At 46.2% G+C, this 24,125-nt stretch overlaps 1 protein-coding gene across 4 annotated transcripts in view; it reads right to left on the bottom strand.

Annotated features, from left to right (window-relative positions):
* Positions 1-9,495: 9,495 nt before the first annotated feature.
* Positions 9,496-24,125, bottom strand: part of LOC116793376 (vasoactive intestinal polypeptide receptor) — a 110,008-nt gene continuing 95,378 nt past the window's right edge. For 3 of the 4 annotated variants that reach the window (XM_032701196.1, XM_032701203.1, XM_032701209.1), the window contains exons 11-13: positions 18,882-19,011; positions 17,790-17,831; positions 9,496-16,344 (exon numbers count right to left, since the gene is read on the bottom strand). In XM_032701196.1, coding sequence (XP_032557087.1) covers positions 16,153-16,344; positions 17,790-17,831; positions 18,882-19,011 — 364 coding nt within the window. In that variant the 3' untranslated portion in view covers positions 9,496-16,152. The remainder of the gene's footprint in view (positions 16,345-17,789; positions 17,832-18,881; positions 19,012-24,125) is intronic. The other variant, XR_004359465.1, reaches the window with a different exon arrangement.

The following is a 24,125-nucleotide window of genomic DNA, read 5'->3' as shown; positions in this document are numbered from 1 at the left end:
TGGAGGAAAGAAGTGTGTGAACATCCTAAAACCCACGGATCTCGGCTGGATCTTCAGCTGTGGAACCATTTCTCCCACAGAGGCAGCTTCATCCAGAGTTTTGATGTAAGATTTTTTGTCTGGTTGGGAGCTTGGAAAGCACAGTGCTGCCCTTGGACTGCACTGACCTGTCCCTCGTCACTGCCAGTGAATTACGGCTCAGATCCATGTATTTTGTACCCAGTGAAAAAAAGGCTCCTTGTTATGCAGTGTTTACAGTCACAATAAACCAACAGCAGGTGATTTGTCCCGGCCAAGCAGCAGCCACTGCCACTGTCCTAACACCTCCAGCCCAGATATTCCCAGGAAATCCTTTGGGTTCAAACAATTGGGATGAGGTTTTCAGCTGCTTAAACGCAGGCTTGAGGAGTTACAGTAGATGCTGTGGGTTTTGAAAGAGAGTAGGTTTAGATGAGATATTAGGAAGGAATTCTCCCCTGTGAGGGTTTTGAGGCCCTGGCACAGGTTGCCCAGAGAAGCTGTGGCTGCCCCATCCCTGGAAGTGTCCAAGGTTGGATGGGGCTTGGAGCAACCTTGGCTAGTGGAAGGTGTCCCTGCCCATGGCAGGGGGTTGGAATGGGATGATCTTTAAGATCCCTTCCAAACAAACCATTCTATGATGCTATGATTTTATAATTCTACCATTCTGTGATTCCAACTGAGCCCCCACTGATTATAGACAGATTCACCACAAAAGCACGATCCAGAAAATAAAAATAACATTATTTCAGCTTCAATAGTTTAACAGTAAAGCTGAAATTTGGCCCTGAGGAGTTTGTCTTTGGTGGTTTCACAGACCCTGGGCTGCGCTGCCTCAGTTTTTGGTGGCCATAAAATTAATATGTGAAAAAATGCCCCACTGTAACTCCACATTTGAGAGCAGAGAGAAACACCCATCTCTTGTCACGTGTGCAGCAGGAAAAAAATGGAACAAGCAAAGGTCTGATTTGTTATTGTTCCCATCTGGAGGGTAAACCTGACATTTCTATCTGCCAATAGCAATTTATTGTGAAGCAGAGCCACAGGGAAGGTTTCCTCCTGCTAAATCAACCAGCAAAAGAAATGACCCTTGTGTTACAACCAAATAAGAAGCTTAATCACAGCCTACACGTCTGGGTGCATAAATAATTCAAATATATGCAGCTGCAGTTTCAATATATTAAAGCCAAACCTCCCAAACAGCCCCGTGAAACACAAAAAATTAATATTCCATTAATAAAGAAACTGAATATATTTATGTTCAGGTTTGTTCTCATTTTGTCTTAGGGGAAGAAAGAACTTTTTATGACCCACAAGGAAAATAACTGTATTAATGATCATCTGGTGGTTGTTCTATCCCAACTAATATTTCCTTTACAGGGCCAAATTCACTCTCTGAGGCCTAAAAGTTAAAGGATTACTATCACTGAGCCAAGGTCATGACTTTTATGTGTCTTCCTGGAGGTAGCAAATGTTTTCTTCACTTTTTTGAAAAGCTCTGGATTTATATTTTGCTTACATATGGTACCCTTCACTAATTTCTGATGTAGTAAAGATAACTATGTTCTTAGCAACAACAATGCCGTTTCTGGTCATAAGTGGGTTTTTATATTATAATACTCAAGGTTTCCATGCTCACTGGTCACCAAAGATTATAATTACAAGGATTTGTGTTCAATATTAATATAGAACAGTGCAAATGACAATTATATTTATAATATATAATATTATATCATTATATATAATATATAATAATACATAATATTATATATAATATCTAATTATATAAAATAACATATAATATTATATATAATATATATATATAATACATCATTTTTGGATATACTGTGAGTTTTGTAGGTGTGGATTTCAAGCAAAACTATAATTTTTAACAGTTTCCTCCTCCAGCTTTGAACTGAAATGGCTTTTTGAGCATCTCCATCATTGCCTCCCATTTACTTCCCAAGAACCTGTTACCAATTTTTTTATTCACTAATTTGACAGGAACTAGAGTAGCTCTGTCTCAGCGGGTCAAGGACAGCTGTGCATGCTGGTGATCCATCCATTCATTGAAAATCCAAGTTCTCCTTGGCAACACCTCTGTAGTCAGCACCTTAAACCCTTGCAGAGGAGTTCACATCCATCAGGAATCTCAAAATCCCTTCTTTACAGTTTGGATTCAGTGCATTCTGGGAAACGAGGCCTTTGTGTGGTGTTAAAGGGTCTTTGTCCTTTCCAAAGAGAAAAACTGGGAATTTCTATGACTCCTCTGAGTTTCCAAAGTCCTAAACCAGACGGTTTGGAGTTATTTCAGTATGTTTGAATTGAGCCCCAATCAATCTGCTGCACCTGGACAGAAGAATTCCCCTTTAAACTGAATTAACTGCATTGACAGGAACTCTCTAGAAAGGAGTTCAGATGAGTGGCTCTGACATTAACAGCTGCTTAATAGATACTTTAAACCAGGTGAGAGGATTTTCACTCAGAAAGTCAATAGTACCATAGCAGTTACTCTTTGCTTTGTGTTTACAGAGCTGACAATAATTTTTCACCCTCTGTCCCACTCAGCAGAGACAAAGCAGAGTCGGCCTCTGTGCAATGAAATGCACTTTTTCAAGTTCTCTCTACAGAGATGCTGTGGCTTTATGGAGAGAGACATTGGGTGGAAGGTTTTTCCTCGTTCTGTGGTTAAATTCAACCTCTGGTAAAATGGGATTTATCTCCTGGGGTGGGAGGAATTTGTACTGCCCTGTGAAGATTATATGAAGAAAGCAAACCTACTTAACTGCTCACACCTGAGAAGGTCAGAAGAGCTTTAAATGGGGGAGTCAGAATTAACAGAACGATGGGGATCTGCATTTTCCACCTCACCAAGTTGCGCTGTGTTAGTTTTAATTTGTTTTCCTTTCGGTTCATGAGAAGTAGAAACCTGGGTAATGAGCTTCTGCAGCCAGACCACAATAGTGAGGACTCTCATTTATCTTCCTCACTGAAGTGCTTCGTCCCTGTGTGCCACACTGCACCTCTCCAGCACTTTGCTGTTCCAAGTCCTCGTTGTTTACCTCCTGACAAGAGATATGTTCTAGCTGAGCGTGTGTGACCCTCTTGGAATCCAGCTCAAATGCTCCCTGGAAATTCCTCCCTTTGCTGGAGCAATTACTACTTTACTCTTTGCCTTAATAAAATCTAAAATGCTTTCCCCCTGTGAACACACCACAGCACTTCAGATAATATTGAATCTGAAGAATTTCACTCTTGTTCAAGGCTTGGGCAACTTCCAGAACTGGGATATTACTATGGATGTGAGCAGCTCTCAAAAGAATGTTCCATTAATTTACATTCTGCAGTGCAATTAGACTGGCATTTGAATAATGAGAGTTGCTGAATTCTGTATATCTTTTGTTGATTTTAGGAAAGGTTCCCATTGACTCTCACCACTCCTTGGCTCCACAGATGCAACCTTTGTGCTTTAACCTGCCACGAGAATTATGTGTATTATAAACTATATACAAATTAAGCATTGTACATAGACGAAGTGAGCTGATATAGTAGGATATTAAATCTTAGAATCATTGAATGGTTTGGGTTGGAAGGGGCCTTAAACACCACCCAGTTCCAACACCCCTACCATGGGCATGGACACCTTCCAGTAGACCAGGTTGCTCAAAGCCAGGGCTGTCTTGAAGACCTGAATTGTTGCTCTCAGTTTATCCAGTTCCTCTGACTTTAGGGTGAGTCAGTGGAAGGGAAGCAGTGCTATCTTTTTTTTTTTTGCAAGTCCATTTGATTTTATCTTGACTCTTTTCTTTTCCTTTTTTTTTTTCCAAATAATTTTAAATGGCTGAAGTGAAAAAATGTTCCACTTCACATCCCAGTTAAATTTTTTATTTCTCTTTTCAGGGAAAAAAACCTCCAAAAAACATAGCATGCCTGTTTTAAGATTTTGTTCAAAATAAAGCATAGTTGGTTTTATTTGGTCCTTCCCTTCCCTTCAACCAAACACAACCAGCTGTTCACACAAGCCCTAATCACCAATCCAGCTGGAGAATTCCAAAGCTTTCCTCTGAGATGGGGGAGCTGGTGAGAGCCCAGAATTGAGACACACTCTGTAATTTTGATTCCAAGCTTTATCCTTGCCCAGTTCTGGCCACAATTACAGTAATTCTCTTCAAAACTGCTGGTTCCTGGCCAGTAATGGAAGCAGGGAAGGACAAAACCATCCAGCTTTCTTCTCCAGGTCAGATAAATGTGATTACAAACAACCTTTTCATTTACAAACAGATCCTCGGAAATGCGACCATCACAAACTGAGGAAGGGCTGAGTTCAGACTCAGCCAGGAGGGACCTTCTCCCATTGTGGACAAACATGTTTGGCACCTTCTCAAGAGGCAGAGCCTTCCTGGAATAGCTCCCAAGGAACCCTCTGTTTAGACTCCTGAGACCTAAATGGGACACAAGGAGAGAGGGCTGGAATTTAGTGTGGAATTAGATGACACGAGCACTGACTTGGTGGGAAATGAGAGACAGGATGGAACGAAACCCCACATCCAGTCCAAACCAAAAATCACATTACACACATAAATTTATCACACATGATAAATCCCCTCATCACTGCCAGCCAAAGTCATGTTTCTACCATACCCCCATAATTTTTAGCTGGGGCAGATGGGACATGATGAAATATTATGGATTCTGACTGCTTTATGCCAAAGAGCTTGGAGTTCAGTGGCTGATAAGAAGCAGCCATTGATTAGGCATCCCAGGGTGGTAAATCTGCTGGGGGAGGCAGACTCTGGGCAGCAGTGGCCAAGTCAGTGTTGGGGTCTTGCAGCTGGTATTTTCCTTCTTCCTTCGTAAAATAAGAATCACGAGTGGATTGAGGTAAAAAGTGACCATGGGGTGTAGCCACTTTTCAGGACCTGCAAGGGAAAGATTCACAGATATGTGGGTGTTTTGTGATGTGGCTCAACCCCAGTTTGATTCACATCAAATACTGGCATCACTGGGCTCGAAAAGTCACTTCCCAGCTCCCACCCACACCTTGATTTGGAGCTGATATTAACTGACAGCACCCCTACCTGTCAACCAGGACATTTAATTATTAAGGCACTGAATTTTGGAGTTGAATTAATTGTCCCACCCTTGGAAGTGTTCAAGGCCAGGTTGGATGGAACCCTGAGAAACCTGGTCTAGTGGGAGGTGTCCCTGCCAGGGCAGGGGGGTTGGAACAAGATGATATTTTAGGTCTCCTCCAACCCAAAGCATTCTGTGATTTTATGTTTCCTCCTAATGTGTGGACAACAAAGTGTGCTTTAGAGTTTCTTGGTCTTGATTACCCAAACACACCAACCCTCATGTTTACAAGCCAGATGTTCTCCTTTCTTTCTTCTCTGTCCCAGTCAATGCACAATAATTACATAGATTTGTTCTGAAACCCAAGAGCTGGAGTGATGTTGGCTGGTTTCAGTGTGCCAAGTTGCTTCCTGTACTCTCAAGGTGTGTGTGATAAGGGTTCAAGGCTTTGATCTTAACTGGGAGGAGTGGAAATACTTCCAAGGAGAGACATTCAGTCAGCAGTGGGATGGGGCAGGGATGGACTCCAGGAGAGGGTTCATCAATGAGCACCATAAACAGGGATCTTATGCCATGTACACAAAACTCTTGCCTTTCTGGTCTTTGGCTGCAAGGACAGTTTAGTTCTGAGCATAAAACAGACATAAAACTTCCTGAAAGGAAGTTGTAGCAAGGGGAGGATCAGCCTCTTCTCCCAGGCAACCAGTGACAGGATGGGAGGACATGGCCTCAAGCTGTACCAGGGGAGGGTCAGGTTGGACATCATGAAGAATTTCTTCACTAAAAGGGTGGTTCAACATTGGCAGGGGCTGCCCAGGGAGGTGGTGGAGTCCCCACCCCTGGAGGTGTCCAAGGAAGGACTGGACCTGGCACTCAGTGCTCTGGGCTGGGGGACAAGGTGGGGATGGGTCACAGGTTGGACTCTGTGGTCTCAGAGGTCTTTTCCAACCTCAGTGACCCCTGGATTCTGTGATTCTGTCTTATACCAGTAGGAATGATTTCTCTGTGAACATGTGTCAGCATCAGAAGAGGTTTTAAGGCTTTCAAAGGGTGTAGTATTACAGCAGTGACACAGCATCAAGGCTCTTTGTGCCACAATCCCTTGGGACCCTTGGACAATCCACAGTCTTCCTGAACCTGTCTGAGGTCAACCAGACTCCTTCTGAGTCACAGTTTGAACCTTATAAGTCCAGTGGGAGGGACTTGAATGCAACTGGTTGCATGTGGAGTGAAGATAATTTAACCACTGATATTGATTCACTCCGTGGGAAATTGCTTTAATGTCATGGAGACCACAGAAGTCCTTGTTCTGGCATTTTGCCATGGAAACCTTTGAGGATCAAAGGAAAAGGATGACACTGGCCATCCTTAAACACGGCTCTTTCTTGTAGGGAATGATATTTTTGTGGCCATGAAACTGAATTTACACAAAGGAGCCCTAAAATCTAAGCTCAGAAATGTCCATATATACATGATCACATGCTCAAATCCAGAGGAATGGTGTGTGTCTAAGGAAAGCAGTGCTCTGCTCACTGTCAGCCAGGAGGGATGGCTCTTGCACAGGGGACACACAGCTGGGATCGAAGGTGGTTGGGTTGATTTTGACCTCAGGCTTCTCAGGTGACCTGATATTCCCAAAGAGGCACCTTCTGGTGGAATGGGATTATCCTCACCTCCACAGATGCAGGATAAATGGAATTGGCTGGTTTTCCCTTGCCCCAGCCCTTGTAACCTGTTTTTTCTGATTTCTGGTTTAACCCACAAGAGGGATCCAGTGGAAGTCAGTATGGAACAATTTTGCTTCTCAGAATGGCCCAGAGCATTAGACCCTCTGCTTTTAAATGACAATGTTTAATCCACACAGAAAGGAGGGACATTTATAGCCAAGACTTGTCATTTCAAGTTGTAGATTTGGCCTGTATCAGTAGTGTGAGCACTGGGTGTAAATCAGCTTTAAAAAGGGGGAGAGCTGTGGAAGTGGCCCTATGGACATGGGAAAGCTCACTGACCTCTCACTGTGATCTATTTTCACTGCCTGATATTCATGTGCATTAAATAATGTGACTTTTATATGAACAATTACTGTTCAATTGTAGTTACCTGCTGGGCTTTTCTCCAAGACAGAGGAAGGCTCATGCTTTGTTCAGAGCAATAAAGACCTCAAAAGACAGGGCCACTGTCCTGGGAACACAGCAAGGATGGAAGGGACACAGGGGAGATGCAGCACCCTTGGGAAGGCTGGTGGAAGCTGCAGAGCTGAGGTCACCACACAAGGCTCAGAAGGTCTCTGGTCACCTGGCAGGGTGGGAAATGTGCTGGGGATGAGCACAGTCTCCACAGGAAGCAGTGGACAAGCCACCAGAGCTTGGCATGCACCCTGTGTGGAGGAGGCAGAGACAGAACCCAGCTTTGCAGAACTACCACCACGCAGGGACACTGGAAATGGAAAGGAAGGGTGTGAAGAATCATCAGCCCTACTGGGCAGTTCCAAGCCTGAAAGAAGTGTTAATTTAAATGGCTTGATAATGATTTGGAATCAACTAGCAGAGGTCTGGAGGCTTTGCAAAGTCCAGGTTCAGAGAGCAGTCCATTTCTTTCCAAGGAGCAGGATGATTAACCCCCAGACCCGACTGCTGTGCTTCCCTTTGCACCTGCAAAAGAGCTGGAGAGGGACTTCTTGCAGGGGCAGGGAGTGACAGGAAAAGGGGTTATGGCTTTAAACTGACAGAGGGCAAGTTTAGATTAAATATTTGGAAGGAATTCCTCCCTGTGAGAGTGGGGAGGCCCTGGCAGAGGTTGCCCAGAGAAGCTGTGGCTGCCCCATCCCTGGAAGAGTCCAAGGCCAGGCTGGAGCAACCCGGGATAGTGGAAGATGTCCCTGCCCATGGCAGGGGATGGAACAAGGTGACCTGGAAGGACCCCTCCAACCCTTCTGTGATTCCACAATTCTCTGAAGTAATCAATTCCTCGTATAATTAATTCTACAGTCAGACATCCCATGTTTGTAAATGCATGTACAGTGACAATGTGCATGTCCAGTGCTGGGGTGGATGGGTTGAGTGTCTCTCGATGCTCTCACTATGCTCAGGTTATGAATTTATGCCACCAGCACTGTGGAATCACATCTGGTTGTGACAAGCCCAACTCAAACCACCACCCTGAGCTGGCAATTGCATCATCAGATGCCCTTAGGCATTGTTTATGCCAAGTGTTGCAGAGAGCACAGGATGGCAGCTCTGTTTTCCACCTCTTGGGTTGAGGATTTTGGTCTCTCACAGTGGTGTGGGATTTCTGCAGGAGAAATGGATCCATTGTGTCTGCTCTTGAAAAGCTGCTCAGAAGTGGCCTGGATGAGTGGGTGTGACAGGATCCCAGGGAATGGCCTGGAACTGTGTCAGAGTAGGTTTAGGTTGGATCTCAGGGAAAAGGTTCTTCCCTCAGAGGGTGGTTGGCACTGACCAGGCTCCCCAGGGCAGTGGGCACAGCACCAAGGCTGCCAGAGCTCCAAGAGGGTTTGGATGATCCTGTGGGGCACAGGGTGGGACTCCTGGGGATGTTCCTGTGCAGGGCTGAGGGTTGGTCTGGATGATCCTTATGGATCCCTTCCAACTCAGCATATTCTTTGATTCTGGAATTCTGTGTTCAGTTCTGAAGGGAATGAGAGCAAGTATGTTTTGGGTTTTTTTGTTGTTGTTGTTGTTTTTTGTTGTGTTTTTTGGTTTTTTTTTTAATATATTTTCGGGGTTTCCTCCTCTTGGGGGCTGGTTATGAACTGTTACAGTCTGTGATGTAAAACACAGATCCTGCCCCTCCAGGATACTGGGGGAAATCTCATGGGGATGAATTTGAATGGCCCAGGGACCAGAGACAGTTGTAGGATATTCCAGCACTCAACCCAACAATCAATACATGTTATATTTGTGTGGGTGGGTGCAGGTACAAATAGAGGAATCATTTTGGACCTCTTGACCATGGCAAAAGAATGATGGTGTGTTTGTAACTGCAGGACCATCACCTCCATGCACGAGTCTCACCTCCAGCAGACCATCCACCCACCCAGCTCATGCAGTGGTGTTGCCTTCAGTGTGGAGGTTTTGGGGATCACTCATGCTGGGGCGGGGACTGATTCTTTTGCTTGCACAGATACTCCCAAAGAAGGTCTCCTCAGCACCCTGATCTACTTGAAGATGTCCCTGCTCATTCCTTTAAAGGTCCTTTCCAACCCAAACATTTTTATGATTTTAAGGGTGATTTGGTCTGGTTAAACGTACAAAGTAAGAAGTCACTCTGCCTAACTCTGGGCAAACACCTCACCAGCTCATTATCTCCTTTTTAGCCTTTCCTCCTCTGTCTTTATCTTCTTCAGGACTCTGAGAAATAAAATATCAGGTGGAACATCTTAGACACAATGCCTTCACGATGGTTTTATTGCTTGTTGTCAGCAGTGTCAACCACGGAGAAGAACCTCCTCTGAAGCAAGGAGATGAACCAAATACAAAGGAAAAAAATATATAGCCAATTCATTGCATATTTACAGAGTCAGAACAAAATAAATAACGTCAGGCAGAAGGCCATGAAACAAGGCAGAGATGTCACCTGTGCTGAGCAAGCAGGCCTGTTCTCACTGGCATGGAGGAAACATCACAAGCACCAAGGTACAGGAAAGTCCACAGAGAGGGTGAGTCTCTGTTCACAGCCAGTTCCCATCACTCTCTGCTGTCAAAGCCTATTTACAGGAGGGCAGAGCAGAGGTGCTGACAGCTTGAGTGAGAAGAGTCAGTTGGCACCAGCCACCGACCAACAGCTTGAGGTGTTTGAGGCAGAGCTTGAAAAATGCACTTTTGAACTCAAAAGTGCCTTTTTAAACTTAATTTATCGTCGCCAACCGAGTATCAAAAACGTGTTTAGTTTATTTATTTTTTTAAATGTACTGTTCAGGTTCCCCCTATGTACAAATGCACAGTGTCCACAAAACTGGGGTACAAAACACCAGTGCTCTGCTGATGCCAAATGTGTGTGTCCTGAAGGTCTGGCCCTCAGACCCCAAACGGGCACCATTTTCCCTACAGACCTGTTGCCTGGACTCCAGTCCTGATGTTTGTCTTCTTCCCTGTGACTCCACAGTACCCTGGAAATAACCAGGGCTTCAAACCCAGGGCTTTTCAGTAAAACAGCACAACACCACATGAGCAAGCAAGGAGTCAGGACATTCAGTAGGAGGTGGAAGAGGTGGTCCGTGGTCCCAGGAAACTCCTAATTTCTAAAAGCCACAGTTTACAGATGTACAGCTCTCCAGGGGAAAGAACAAGGTCAATCAGTGTAATTACACCTCATCAGACTGGTGTGTAAATACTGGGTGTGGAGAAGGGATGAGAAGTTGATGGACCAAAATAAAATGGTGGATTTTGGCACATCTGTCCCCAAGTACCATCCTGGGAATTAATTATTTTCCCTATTACTTTTCAGTTTAGTTCCTGGGTGATGCCAGCAGAGTCACTCTGGGTTGATATGGGTACATGTGAGGCCAAGAGCTTGACCTCTTAATCTTTTGAGGGTCACCTACTATCAAGCACCTTCGTGGCCCTGCCCACCAGTACCTCTGTCTGGGAAAAGTACAAAGCTGCATTGGGAGCCAGGGAGCTCAGGAGTGCACCCCATGTCTCCAAGGGTCTGGAACATTCATCCCTGCAGAGATGCTGTGGGGGGAAGCACGAGGCTGGGAAGGAAGCTGGGCTGTGTCAGCACCCCAACCACGGCCCTTCTTTCAGCTGAACACCCCACCTGAGAGCAGAAGGTGGGGCTTGATGGGAAGGAGAATGTTTTACAAGGGCTTTGATGTTACACCTTCCAGAGAAGGGGCATTGCTCCTGATCCACCTGTTTTCCCAGAGAAGGACCATTGCTCCTGATCCACCTGTGTTTCCACAGGCCCTTTATCCAACCAAGCTGCACTTGTGCAGACAGAATGAAATGAGCTCCAGGAAGACACTTATTGGCATTTCCCAGTTGGTGAGATTCCCTTTTAGTCTGAAAATATTTCATATTTCCTGCAGAAACCCCTGAGTTTTCCCTTGTTTGAACACTGGGGTGAAGGTGGAAGGACTGGAGACAAAATAATCCCACCAAGCCCCTTTAATCCCTGCCATGGAGCCAAGTGATCTTCACTCACTCCTGAGCTTTCTTTGGAACTTCATTTTTTTTAAAAAAAACACTAGAAAACTTCCATTAATCAGCAGGTGTATCTCTCTCTGGAAATACTTCCATCAGATTGGGACAGAGATTTGGGTTTAACCTCTCTGCTCATGTAGTGCTGTGGCACAGACGTGGCCCTGCCTCATTCCTTGTGAATGGGAAACAAGTGGGATATTGAGAAAGATGTAAAGCTGATGATTAGTTAATGTACAAAACATCTTTTCTCCAGCAACACCTTCCTTGAGAAAAATATAACTGCTTTCTAGGCAAAAAAAACCCAACCCAAACTAAACTAAACTAAACTATTTAAGTGTTTCATCTCCTGGCCTTTTTGATTTTAAAAAGTTTCAAGTTAATGCCCTGAAATTTTGCAGCAGCCTTGAATGTCTTCACTCCTCTTTTTTTTAACCCCAAACACTGTCATATTCTCATTTCTTGCTGCTTATGAGGTCACAGAGCAACATAGGTCCCAGTTGAACAGAAATATCTTTAGGTCCCAGTTGAACAGAAATATCTACAGCCTAATCTTGGTATTGAAGCTTGTACCTACCTCTACTCCTTGAGACCATAATTTAATGTTTGTATTGTAATTATTCCACACTTATTCATAATTTTTAATTATTTAATCACTGAAATGCAGAGTGACTAATTAACAGGAGGGGCTTGCTCTCTCACTGGTGTAAAAAAGGAAGATAAAGGAATTATTTTAAAGCCAAATCCAAGTGTAATTCAGGAGTTGCTGCAGTGAACTGATTGGTGAAAGTGGGATCAGAATTTGGCTTAATTTCTGTGAAGAATTTTGGAGTCCAAATTCATGATCCTCAAACATCTCTGTCCCATATCCAGATGTGACTATTAATATTATTTTGCAGCAAATTAATGCAGCTGCTTTACTGGAGTCCCTCCTGTGTTACACTGGAGTTGAGGGGGTCAGATTGGGGCTTGCCTGTGTGCTCTGTGTGGGACCAGGACAGCACACCTCAGGCTGTCATTTGTTGTGAAGTCCTTGAGCTCCCATTTTATTGATGAGTTGGAGGAAAAACAGAGTAAGGGAGGCCAAGGTATGGAGCCAAATTCCTACACCAAGCCATTTAAAAGAGGGCCTGATCCCAATGTCATCATTCACTCGATTGCTCACGTCCCCAGAGTGAAAAGCTGTGATTTCAGCACTGACTCCTGTGTTTGTCTGAAATCCGAGGCCCAGGCAGCTGTGCTGGCAACTCTGCCCTGCCTGTGTCACTAATATTGCCATGCCTGTCACAGCAGGTATATTCAGCACGTTCATTTAATCTCTCAAACCCCCTTGACAGCACAATGGCAACGTGGCTGGATGTTCAGCGCTGAAATAATTGCCAGTAGGATGCCTGGGGCACTGTTCTGGCACTCTGATGTTCTCCACCTGTTTTGAAGGAGCCCCTCAGTTTAGGAAACAGCCTCTCTTCAGGCTCCTGTGCAGAATAGCCTGGTGGTGAATCTCCCACATTCCCTGTGGAATGGGTAAATAACCAGCTGGATTTTTGCCTGTCATGCCTCCAAAAGGCAAACCTGCTCCCGCTGCCTTTGGCACACGGTTGATGGTGGCACAGGTCAGCACAGGGCTGAAACAGAAACAAAGCTGAGAACACAAAACAGAAAGTCCTCCTGCAAGTGCAGTGCCAGGCACAGGGAGAGGAAAAAGGAAGGTGAACAGAGGGAAAATGCACAATGTGTCTCACTGCTGATGGCTCACAGACCTGCTATCCCAGCAAGGCTGCCTAGAACAGATGGGCAGGGATTCCCTCACATCCCACAGAGGAGCCTGCTGGCAATGGTGCATCACTTCTGCTTGACAGCTCTGTGCTCAGGCTCCTCTCTTGCTTGTCTGGGACCTGGGATTCCAGTTCACACCTCGGGCACCTCAGTGGATGCATTCACAAGATCGGGCAGTGCTCCTCTGCAGCCCATGGAACTTCCTGGGCATATACAGTTCCCCTGACAGATTAAGAGGGTGAATGACTCTGCAGCCCGATGAATCAAATGTTTTCCTGGCTGGCTGACACTGCTTCAAAACTCTGAACCACTGAGACAAAGCATTTTATACCAAGCGGAATGACTTGGAAGCTGAGAGAGAGTTTTCCCTTGCTTCTTCTGGGCTCCCTTGCAGCTGGACAAAATGCAGAGCTGGGTCAAATCCTTGCTTCAAAGCAGGCACAGGAGAAGAACTGGTGGTGCTGGTGGGATTTCTCCAGTATTTCCTTTGTGAGTCCTACTCCAGGTTTGAAAGTGTTCACCAGACAAGCACCAAACACATGGATAATCACAGAATATCCTGAGTTGGAAGGCACACACAAAGATCATCGAGTCCAGCTCCTGCCCCCGCACAGGACAACCCCAAAAATCACACCAAGTGCCTGAGAGCATTGTCCAAACACTCCTCGAACTCTGGCAGCCTTGGTGCTGTGACCACTAAAATAAAAGAGTCCTGGCCTCTGAGAACCTCATGAAGATTTAAATGGGATATTGTTTCCAAGGTGTCAGGGTACAAGGGCTTCAGTGCAAGAAGTGTGGGGAAATTTTGAGCATCCTCTTGCTTTCTCTGCATTTTGGGAATCAGAGAGCTGCTCAGAGAGCATCCTGATAGTCTTAATGGCACGTCAGTGCTGGATTCTCACTGCTGGCATGGCCTCAGAGTAACGTGGCTCCTCACACCTGGCTGGCCTGGGGTCACCAGCACTTGAACTCCAGGGATGTTCAGAACACCTACTTATCCTCTGAGGTCTTGCAGGCTGAGTAGCCATGGCTACACTGTGCTGAGGCCTGAGATAGCTCACTGGAAACTCAGGACCGCACATCTGCCCTTCACAGGGTTCTTTATTCCCCTCACTGTCTTCAGCCCTCCACGCTGTTCACAGGGCTACACGTGGAGAGATACTCAGGAAGCATGGAGCTGATAAAAGGTATAGCTCTGGGAATGGTTTTGGCATGGAACACTGCCCTCTCAGAACTGAAGGAGGAACTGGATGTCCTGGTCTGTGAGTCTCCCCCTGAGCTCAGCGTGGGTGGCTGGCAGTGAATCACAGAGGCTTCAGGCAGGCAAAGAAACCAGCAAAGCAATCCCAAACCCAGCACGTTAAAGATGCTTCCCTCCAATGAACTACATTAAATCATGGAGCAGTAAAAGTCCAGGTGCTGTTAGTTAGCAGCTGGTAGGCAAGTTGAGATCTCTGAACTCTGAAGGAGGAGCCCACCTTCCTTTCAAGTAGGACAGACTCTCCTTCTCGAGGACAATGTCAGAGTAGGATGAGAGCAGCCCAACTACTGAGTGTACACATGAGCTGAGCAGGAATTTCCCACCCTCAGTGTAAAACTGGTGCAACCCCGTTTGTGTGGGACACAAACATCTGTTATCCATTTATTTTCTGTCTTCTGACTGAGTTTGGGAGTGTGGGGATTGTCTCAAATGCAGTGCTTGAGCAGCATTGGGTTTCACACTTCTCCTTTGCCCCTCCACCAAGAAAAGAAGGAAAAGAAAAAAAAAGACTATTCCCTCGGTTTTAATGGGATCCATGTGCATTCCTCAAATAGGGATTGTCTCTAGATGAAAACTAATAGGCCTTCAAAAAAGAGGCAAAATGCACACACACATCTCAAAGATCTAACAATGCCTTCATCAGAGGATGAAAGCTTCCCACAAAAGCTGAAGAAGAAATCAATTTAATAGCCCCTTCAGTCCTTCCTCACTCCTGCAGTGCCAGTTCTGTGCTGAGAGCACCTTGTCCTGATGAAAGCAATTTTCCTCACTGCTATGACACTAATTTTTTTCATCTGGAGAGTGGCTCCTCACGGCAGGTCTGCTTCAGTTAGTGATTACAGGGTTCTACAGCTCCCTTTCCTGGCAGTGTGTGCTAAGCAAGTGCAAATGAATTACACCCCAATTATTTTCCCCTGATCCCTCATGATCCTGGGTGCATTAAGGCACCGAGATCTACGGGAGAACTTGAAGGAAAAACACAGCCATGCTCTCTGCTTTTGGCCTCTGTACCTGGTTTTTACGCATGCAAACCGAGTTTCCTGGTCATTGAACACAACCAAAACAAACACCACGTCCTGAACACGGCGCAGAGAAGGGAATTCTCATGCTGTTCCTTCTCAGCGACCTGCTTTTCCAGAGAGCACCAGGATGCCTGGAAAGCTTTTGTTAATGAGGATAGTGGGTTATTAGCAGCACACACTGCAGCCCTGGGACATCCTCTGAGGGGCTTTCCTAGTGCTGCAGCTTCATCTTCACCTGTGTAAAACACAGGGGTCATGCACTGGCCCCTCCCTTCCTGCTCATGTTCCTCCTGTCCCTTCTCCCCGTGTCCCCGACTCCATCTTTGATGCCTTATCATCACCTCTTATCCACAGGAATTTTGGCACATTCATATGTTTGGCATTCTTTTTCTTCCCGCTTCTTGCATCCCTCTCTCCTTTACTGGCTCATTTCTTTTTTAAAAAAGTGCAATTTATCTGTTTCAGAGATGCCAGTTCTGGTAAAGCCCCCCAAGGACTCGGGCTCTCCCTTCCCTTCCTCCCCTGTACTTCATCATTTATGACACAGCATCTCCCAGGCTTCCCTCAAGCGACTGGGACCTTTACTCATAGTTATCAACCCCCAAGGGCTTGAAACTGAGGAGTGAAAGGTCTGAAAAGAGGGAGAGGAAAAGCATTTCTCTGCCTCCCGGCTTGTCCGGTCCTGTCCTGGATGCCAGTGGCTTTTCCAGTTGTGTGTCCTCTGTTGGCTCATGTGGAGCACGTCATTTCACAGGGATTTGTCATCGCTGGTTCCTGGGGATCCCTTAGTCTCTCAGTGTCTCTTTTGGATGCTCCCTGCTGGGAGAGCCCCTCCCCATCACACCAGGGAGAATTCGGCCTGGAAGCCGGAGCACCGGCGAGTCTTTGGCGAGCACTTGGTCAGCATGGAGATCTGGGTGCTGAAGTTGGTGCCATTGCTGCCCAAGGAAGGGTGGTGGTACTTCATGTCCGAGCCCAGGAACCTCTCCAGGTGCCACCTCCGCCACTTCCTTTTGAGCTCAGCTTGGACCTGGGTGTTGGAGAGGCAAGAAAATCACTTGCTGTTGCTCTGATTTCCTTGTGTGAGCAGCCACGGGTGACCCACCCACCAAGGGGCCAAGAATTATTTTATAAGGGTCACTAAACTCAGCTTGGCCTGGACTTTTAGCCACATAGAAGAGAGGGGACGCCCCAGACAGTAGAAATCCCTGAGCTCCAGCAGAAAGGTGAGCACAGGGAATTTCTTATTCATACAGCAAAGGTGCCAGAATAGTTAACTTCAGCTTTAACATACTCTACATTTTGTGAGTAATTAATTAATCTTAATAATTAAGATTTTTTTTCCACTGCCCTGTTTTTGGTCCAAATAGAAATGATTTAACTACAGTTTGTTTGTAAAGCTGTGCTTTTTTTTGACAGAAGCTACTGGTTCCTGCTCGGGGAGTTCACAAAAATGATCTGGTTTACACTGTCCAGATTAAAATCCTGAACAGGTCTGGCCACTGTCCTTGTCCCCTCCTGCAGCCTTCCAGCCCAAATTTTTAGATAACAGTATGAATTAGATAAAACAGCTGCGTCTGAGGGGCTCTGAGATGAGCAAGCACAGCAACAGCTCAATACCAGGATGAGAATCCCAGGAGTGGAAACATGGGAAAGGCAAGATCAGTGCCTGCAAGGTAGAAATATGTTTACCTGGCACTGCTGTGCCTAACAATTCATGTCAATGCCTGTATTGGTTTTGGATCATCAGTAAGCTTGTGTGGTACTGCCCTGTTCCAGGCAGGATTACTGGGAAAGGTCTCTGCTGGAGCTGGGCTCTCTGCCTGATGTACACATGGCATCAGTGTGGCTGATGCAGCTTTGGAGCTGTGAGAGAGAAAATTGGGATTCTGGACACTCTTCCTCTCCCCTAGGAAGCTGGAGCACAAATCCAGCTCACAGCTGCTTCTTTCTTGTCCGTGCTCTGTTTATTGGGCTGGAAGTGCTCCAGATGACAGCAGCTCCGAGTCTGTAGCTGCTCACACCTACCTGGGAGCCTTTGCAACATGGGCTTAATCAGCTGAACTTCTTATGGGTAGGTGGAGGATGATACAAAAATATCACTGCACTAATGAGCCTCCATCCCAGCAGCGGGCCTGGTCCTGGGGAAGATTCACTGAGGCACTTGGCAGGGCTTAAGATGGGATTTATCGTTCCCTGTTGAAGGTGGGCCTTTGGGATCAGAGTTTGTGCAAGGTTCTGCTGGTCCTGTCTCATGAGTAAAGGGTGGACTCAGCAGCAGTGATGCACACAGTGCACACAAAAGCCCTGACATGTTTATTAATTGTGCTGAAAACTGTCAGGAAAGTGGCTGAACTGTTTTTCTGGAGTGAGAGATTTGACTTGGATGCTTCCCACCAGCATGGTGACATCAGGAATGGGACACTCAATCCACACAGCTGGCAAACATGAACCAAACAACACTGCTGATCTTACCTCTCCGTTGAGAAAACAGTACAGAACAGCCACCACAAATCCCTGGGGGAAAGGAGAGAACAGGCTTTTAGCACTAAACACAACGATCTCAAAGGAGGGATCATGGAATGCAGGGAATTGTTAAGGCTGGAAAAGACCTCTAAGATCATCAAGTCCAACAGTGCCATCTTCACCACTAACCCATGTCCCCAAGTGCCACATCTAGATGTGTTTTGAGCGCTTCCAGATGCCAGATGTGAAGTGATGATGATGTAGACAGGGATGTTAACTCAGTCACCACTGAATAAAACTTGCCACTGAAATGTGCATGGGACATGGGGACAGCCAGACCCCGCTCCCAGGCTGTGAGAACAATGGTCAGAAGCAATGGGATGTAACACTTAAATAAGGGTTTCTTTTCATGCAGCCTCAGGGTCAAGTTTAACAGCCCAACACTGTCTGAAGTGGGAGGCTCTAAGAACCAAACTCCACCAGAACTAATGTGGAGGACAGCCCCATCATCCATCCTCGTGGGGAAGCTGCCTCCTGCACCAATGAACTGGAATCCTGCTTGAGCAGGAGCTACAGGCAGCACTTGACTTGTGAACAGAGGAGAGAGTTCATTCAAATCAAGTGGCTGAAGACAGCCCAGGCTCCTGTTAATGGGCAGCAGGACACTCCCACCAAAGGTCATTTGTCTCATCTTGCACTATGGAATCATAGGATGGTTTGGGTTGGAAGGGATCTTGAAAGTCATCTAGTTCCAAACCCCATGAGATGGACAAGGACAACTTTCCACTAGACCAGGGTGCTCCAAGTCCCCTCCAACCTGGCCTGGAACATGTCAATAATATAAAAACTGACCTGTGATGCTCACTTTTTTTTTCCCTTAAGCACACAAACCCCCAGGGTGACTAATGTGCAGATGTACATTTTCTTTTCAGGTGCCTAAACCGAGGAGGGAGAATCTCCTTCTGGAATTCCAGGAGGCAAAATATAAATTTGTGTCCCATCCTGGCCATGCTGGAGTGAGGAGCTTTTTCTCCAAAGGTCATTACACTTCTCCCTCCTGACAGAGCTGGTGGCTGAGTGGGGGCCCAAAGGGTGGCTTACCTGGAACGACCCGACCACGAGCTCAAAGACCAGCTTAACTTCTGCCTTGAAATTGTCAGGGAAGAAAGCAAACATGATGTAGTGAATGCCAAAGAGAGGGATCAGCAGCAAGGTGGACTTGGCCAGCCTCCTGTTGGAAAGACAAACATGAGTCAGAAGGGGAGAGGGAAGAGGAGCTGAAGGGTAAGAGGATGAGAAATCCCACAGCCCTGAGCCTTGTGCAACCCTGAACATTGAATTTGCTGCATTGAATTTGTTTGCTGTGTGATATTGGACACTCACCCTGGGGTCCTGGGAACATCCAGCCTTGAGCAAGGGAGCATGAGGAGGTTGCCCTCAGCCAGGGGGATGGAGTGTCTGGGGTACAGCAAAGCAGGGGGTGTGGAGATGCCTCTCCTGGCTCAACCTCCCCAGGATCCCTCTGCCCACCTGGGCTGGGATGCAGTGACACGTGGGGGTGGACCCTCAGCTGGGCACAGGCACTGTGTGGCACCTCAGACTAACCAAAGACCATGCTGGGAGCATTTCCTGCTCACTGACAGCTCTCATGTAATTATATCCATGTCTCCAGCCAAGGCAGAGCAATCAGCCCTACATTATTTCTCCTTGTTCCTCAGACTGCAGGCGGCTGCTGATTTCAGACGTGGTGACACCATAAAATGCGACATCTTTATTCCTAGTGGCTCCACTGGAGGTATTTCTTTCTCCCTTCTCTCTTCTTCTCCTCCCACCAGAGATCTTTTTTTCATCTCTACCAGCTAAATCATCATCTAGCACTGTCTTTGTTTGCTTGGGAGATTGCTGAAAATTACAGCTTCTGGGAGAGAAATGGTATGTTTAGCTGGGAATAATGAGAGGATATTGCACAAAGAATGTCTCCAAAGGAGGGGGATGAACAGTATTAGTGCTTAATGGCATCAGCCTGGGTAATCAGAGGCCTAATTAGGAAGAAATGATAATTTATTAAATATAATCGTTATTAAAAAGTAGTTGACAGAAATGAAATGAAATCAAGAGTCTAAGGATGCTTGTGGGGGTTTTGGTTCCCCTGGTCACCCACACCCTGTGGCATCTCCATCTCTCAGAGGCTTCTGGAGGAAATGAAGCTGAGGAGAGGATGTTGGAAATACTTGTTCTTCCACCTGCAAACCCTTCACCTCCAAAGCCTCATCAGGCTCAGTCCTCTCAGACCATCTTCATTTATTTGCCATCTGCACCAGCACACTGGGAGGGCTGATGTGCCAGCTTTGTGCAGATGATGCTCATCCCTGTATCTCCCAGTAGACTTTTCCAGCTTTGCCTGGGCCTGGCCCAAAGATAGCTCGACATTAGGGCTGGTTTTGGAGGCCATGGCTCCCCAGGGAATATCTGCTGGCTGAAGGACACCTGGGTGCAACTCATTCCAGGCAAAATCAGCGCCTGTAGGAAGCTGAGGGACTCCACAGGAATTTGCCTTTCCCACATCCCTCACCAGCAGGCACATCCCTGCTCATGGGGAGTAGATCCAAAATCTGAGTTCTCTTGGATGTCTTGCTCTGCCAGAGCACTGTCACTGTCTTTGGTGACCATCAGCATTCCATGTTCCTCACTCTCAGAAGCAGCTCTGGCCAGTATGATCCACACCAGTATCACCAAGCCCTAATGCTCCCAGCTCCAGATATATGAGAAAGCAACTCATTTTCTAAGGAGATCACAGTCCAGTGAATATTTCTGTTGGATTTGCAGAGATCTCTCCTCCCTCCCCAACCTCTGAGGAACAGTCAGCCTGGAGGAGATGATGAGACCCTACCTTGGTGTATCATATTCACAGAGGATTAGAAAAATTGATCTTATCTTTGCAGACAACACTGGGGCCTCAGTTGCAATATTTTCCCTCCTGGATGCACTGTGGCAATGAAAAGGACATAAATGCCAAAACTTGAGCCCCCTCCTCTAATTTGCACAATCCCCCCAAACCAGCCACTTCCTTCCCCAGACACTGAGTGATGTTTCAGATCTCAGTTTGGCATCAGGGCAAGGGCTCTGTGGTCCAGCACTGTGATATTTAAAAGATTCCCCCCACTAAACACTACAAAGAGGAAAATCATCTTCCCCCGTCAGGGTGTAATTTCTCCCAGGAAGATAAAGCCTAGATGTGCAGGAGGCAGAACTTCTTGGGAGGCTGTGTAAAGCTGGTTAAATCTTCCTGCTGGAAGCCATGGATTCTCAAAAAATTTGTTACTCTCATTCCCAGAACATCTTAGATTCCCGCCCTCTCTGACAGATGGACATGGTGACAGGTAATTTAGGGAAAACACGTGCCCATCAGCCTGCATGGAACCTACTCCTCTCCTTGGGAGTGGGTATTGGGACATTTTTGTCATGGTCCTTGAAATTATCATGGAAAAGTTACTCAGAAAACTTTGATGACAATATTGATCTATGAACACGTAGAAAGAGATGAATTTTACTCAAGTTTCCTATTGTAGAAAACAAAATCTCTTTGCCTGAAATTTTGCTGTCCCACGGTTTCACATGTCCCTGTCATTTCCAGAAAACTGTTTTGGGAGCTTTGTTTTCACAGTTTCCAACTCATGAAAGCCCAGTTCCCTGTCTGGAGCACTAATGAGTAAGTCAGCAGTGCACCTGAACTTCCAGCCTGCAGCTACACTGAAACTGCTCGGAGTTTGAACAATGCTTGTCAACATGTCAGCGTGTTTTTAGAAAATAAACAGTATAAAATAAACAAGAGAAGGAGGGAGAATGCAAATGAGACATCCAGGATGCTGTTAGTCTAAAACAGATTTATACCAGACTTGGCAGGAGGAACCCAAACAGAATCACAGAATCACTGAGGTTGGAAAAGCCCTCCAAGGTCATCGAGTCCACCCTGTGCTCGATGCCCACCTTGTCCCCCAGCCCAGAGCACTGAGTGCCATGTCCAATCCTTCCTTGGATACCTCCAGAGGTGGGGACTCCACCACCTCCCTGGGCAGCCCCTGCCAATGCCTGACCACCCTTTCAGTGAAGAAATTCCTCCTGATGTCCAACCTGACCCTCCCCTGGCACAGCTGGAGGCCGTTCCCTCTCCTCCTGTCCCTTGTTCCCTGGGAGCAGAGCCCGACCCCCCCCTGCCTCCTCCCTCCTGTCAGGGAGTTGTAGAGAGCAAGAAGGTCCCCCCTGAGCCTCCTTTTCTCCAGGTTGAGCCCCCCCAGCTCCCTCAGTGTTTCATTAGCATCAGTTTTTGCTAAGATCTCTTGGGTCCTGCAGGTAGAACCCCAGACTCCTGTCTAAACATTGAAAACTTAGAACCACACTGAGAACTCCCCTTGCTGGGTTCCAGCCTTCGGGTTGAGACACTTAATACTTCCTTCCATAGGAAAGTGTGGTGCCTCATGTCCTACAGCTCTCAGTACAGTTAACAGAGACTTCCAGATGACCCAGAGGACGTGGCTGGTGGCCAGATGCCTCTGTGTGAGGGTAAAATTCTCCCACAGGTCCTGGGCTCTACGTTCAAGAAAGTATCTGAAGTGTCTTAAAGCATCTCATATGTCTTGGACGCATAAAAGTTTAAGGTCAGGTTGGATGGAGCTCTGAGCAACCTGGTCTAGTGGAAGGTGTCCCTGCCCATGTCAGGGGGTTGGAACTGGATGATTTTACGGTCCCTTCCAACACAAAACCATTCTGTGATTCTGTGATCCTATGAAGTGAGCAACTGATTCATTCCCTACTGGCACTGAGATGTCCTTCCAGGTGGAGAAGGAAGGTGAGGAGCTGCAGATGTGAAGCTCAGTTGTACCTCAGCAGCACCTCCCGTTGGGCAGGTCAGCGAGGGGAAGTCTGTGCTTTACTGCTGTGCCACGTTTGTTTACAAGGCAAAAGGAGCTTTCCTGGGAGCTCACAGGAAAATTTCATTTCCTACTTCACTGGAAAATGTGCCCTGAACCCAAAAGCTCAGCATGACCTCCGAGGTAATCTGGGCATAACCCTTCCAGTGCGTGTTGGCAACACTTCTGCTGAGGGGAACAGGAGCCAACAGCTCCAGGATGCTGCTCAGAACATATTTCAATATGCTGATTTAATCTCCACACCTGGCCAGAGCTGTTGCAATCCTGGGGTACAAAGGTACAACACCCAGTTGGAAATACAGCAAAATAGGGGATAAAAAGCACAGGGTTGGTAACATTGGTGCGCTGAGATGACAAAACCAGAGGTAATTGGCTTTGGCTGCTGCAGGCAGAAGTTAAGGTCAAACTCTGGCCTTTTCTTTCATAAATCAGAGAATCTCTCGAGGCAGATGAAATGAATAATTTACCATCACTAGAGACAGGCTCAGTGTCATGGCTGGGCAATGTTTAAGGAACAGACTGCTATTGTTTTCCATCTTGCAGAAAGTTGAACTGAGCTCAGATTCTTCAGGGTACCCAAAAGTGCAGCTCCAGACGAAGACAAAGGTTTATGAGCAGTGACCATGTAGATACAGGATCTTTTTCATTTTAGTTCTCTTCGAGGAAACATTTAATAAATATCCAGGATAGTTGAAAAGCTAAACCAGGGCAGTGGCAAGAGTCAAAAATAAGCTGGTCTGAACTTTTATTTTATTTGCATTGAGGCCAGAACAAATCCATGTAAATGGAAATTTTTTTCACTCTTATAATTCTACAACTAAGACCAGTCTTGGCCACTGAGACAGATGTTGATCTCACTGGCATGTTGTTCATGATAAAAATCCTCATTAAGGTCAACTTTCTATCCCTGGAATAAAAGCATTAAGTCAAGCAAATCTTCTGAGGCAGTGATCCTTCTCAACACTGAAGAGAAATGCATTGAAATAATCCAATCTAGTTTAGAGGTCTGCTTTGGGACAAGGAAAATCTGCCACAGATTCTACTGAATGGATTAATTTTCTAGATCTCTCCTTCTTTGAAAAAGGGACCTGAGAGTCAGGAAAAAAAAAAAGCCCATACACTGTGTACAGCAACTCTTGGTTGTCTCTTGGGGTTCCTCTGCCTTCAGAATCCACTGAATATTAAGGATGCAAAGAAAGAACTTTTTTTGCCTCATGATCATTATTGTTGCTCTCACTTCTTCACCATTAATCCCAGGAGAAGGCCTTTTCACCTGCCTCAAACTGACAGCAAACCCATCTGGCTCTTTTAGGAAACGCTCCATTTCCTGATTTCTGATCAGCTTTGATCAAGTCAGAATTAGTTGATTCTGATCAATGCAGACAGAGACAATACTGAACACAGTGAATAGTGATGC

This window comes from Chiroxiphia lanceolata, chromosome 1 (assembly GCF_009829145.1).
Source record: "Chiroxiphia lanceolata isolate bChiLan1 chromosome 1, bChiLan1.pri, whole genome shotgun sequence".
NCBI lineage: Eukaryota > Metazoa > Chordata > Aves > Passeriformes > Pipridae > Chiroxiphia > Chiroxiphia lanceolata.
The sequence above is the reverse complement of the archived record's forward strand: the minus strand, read 5'-3'. Positions and strand labels throughout refer to the sequence as shown.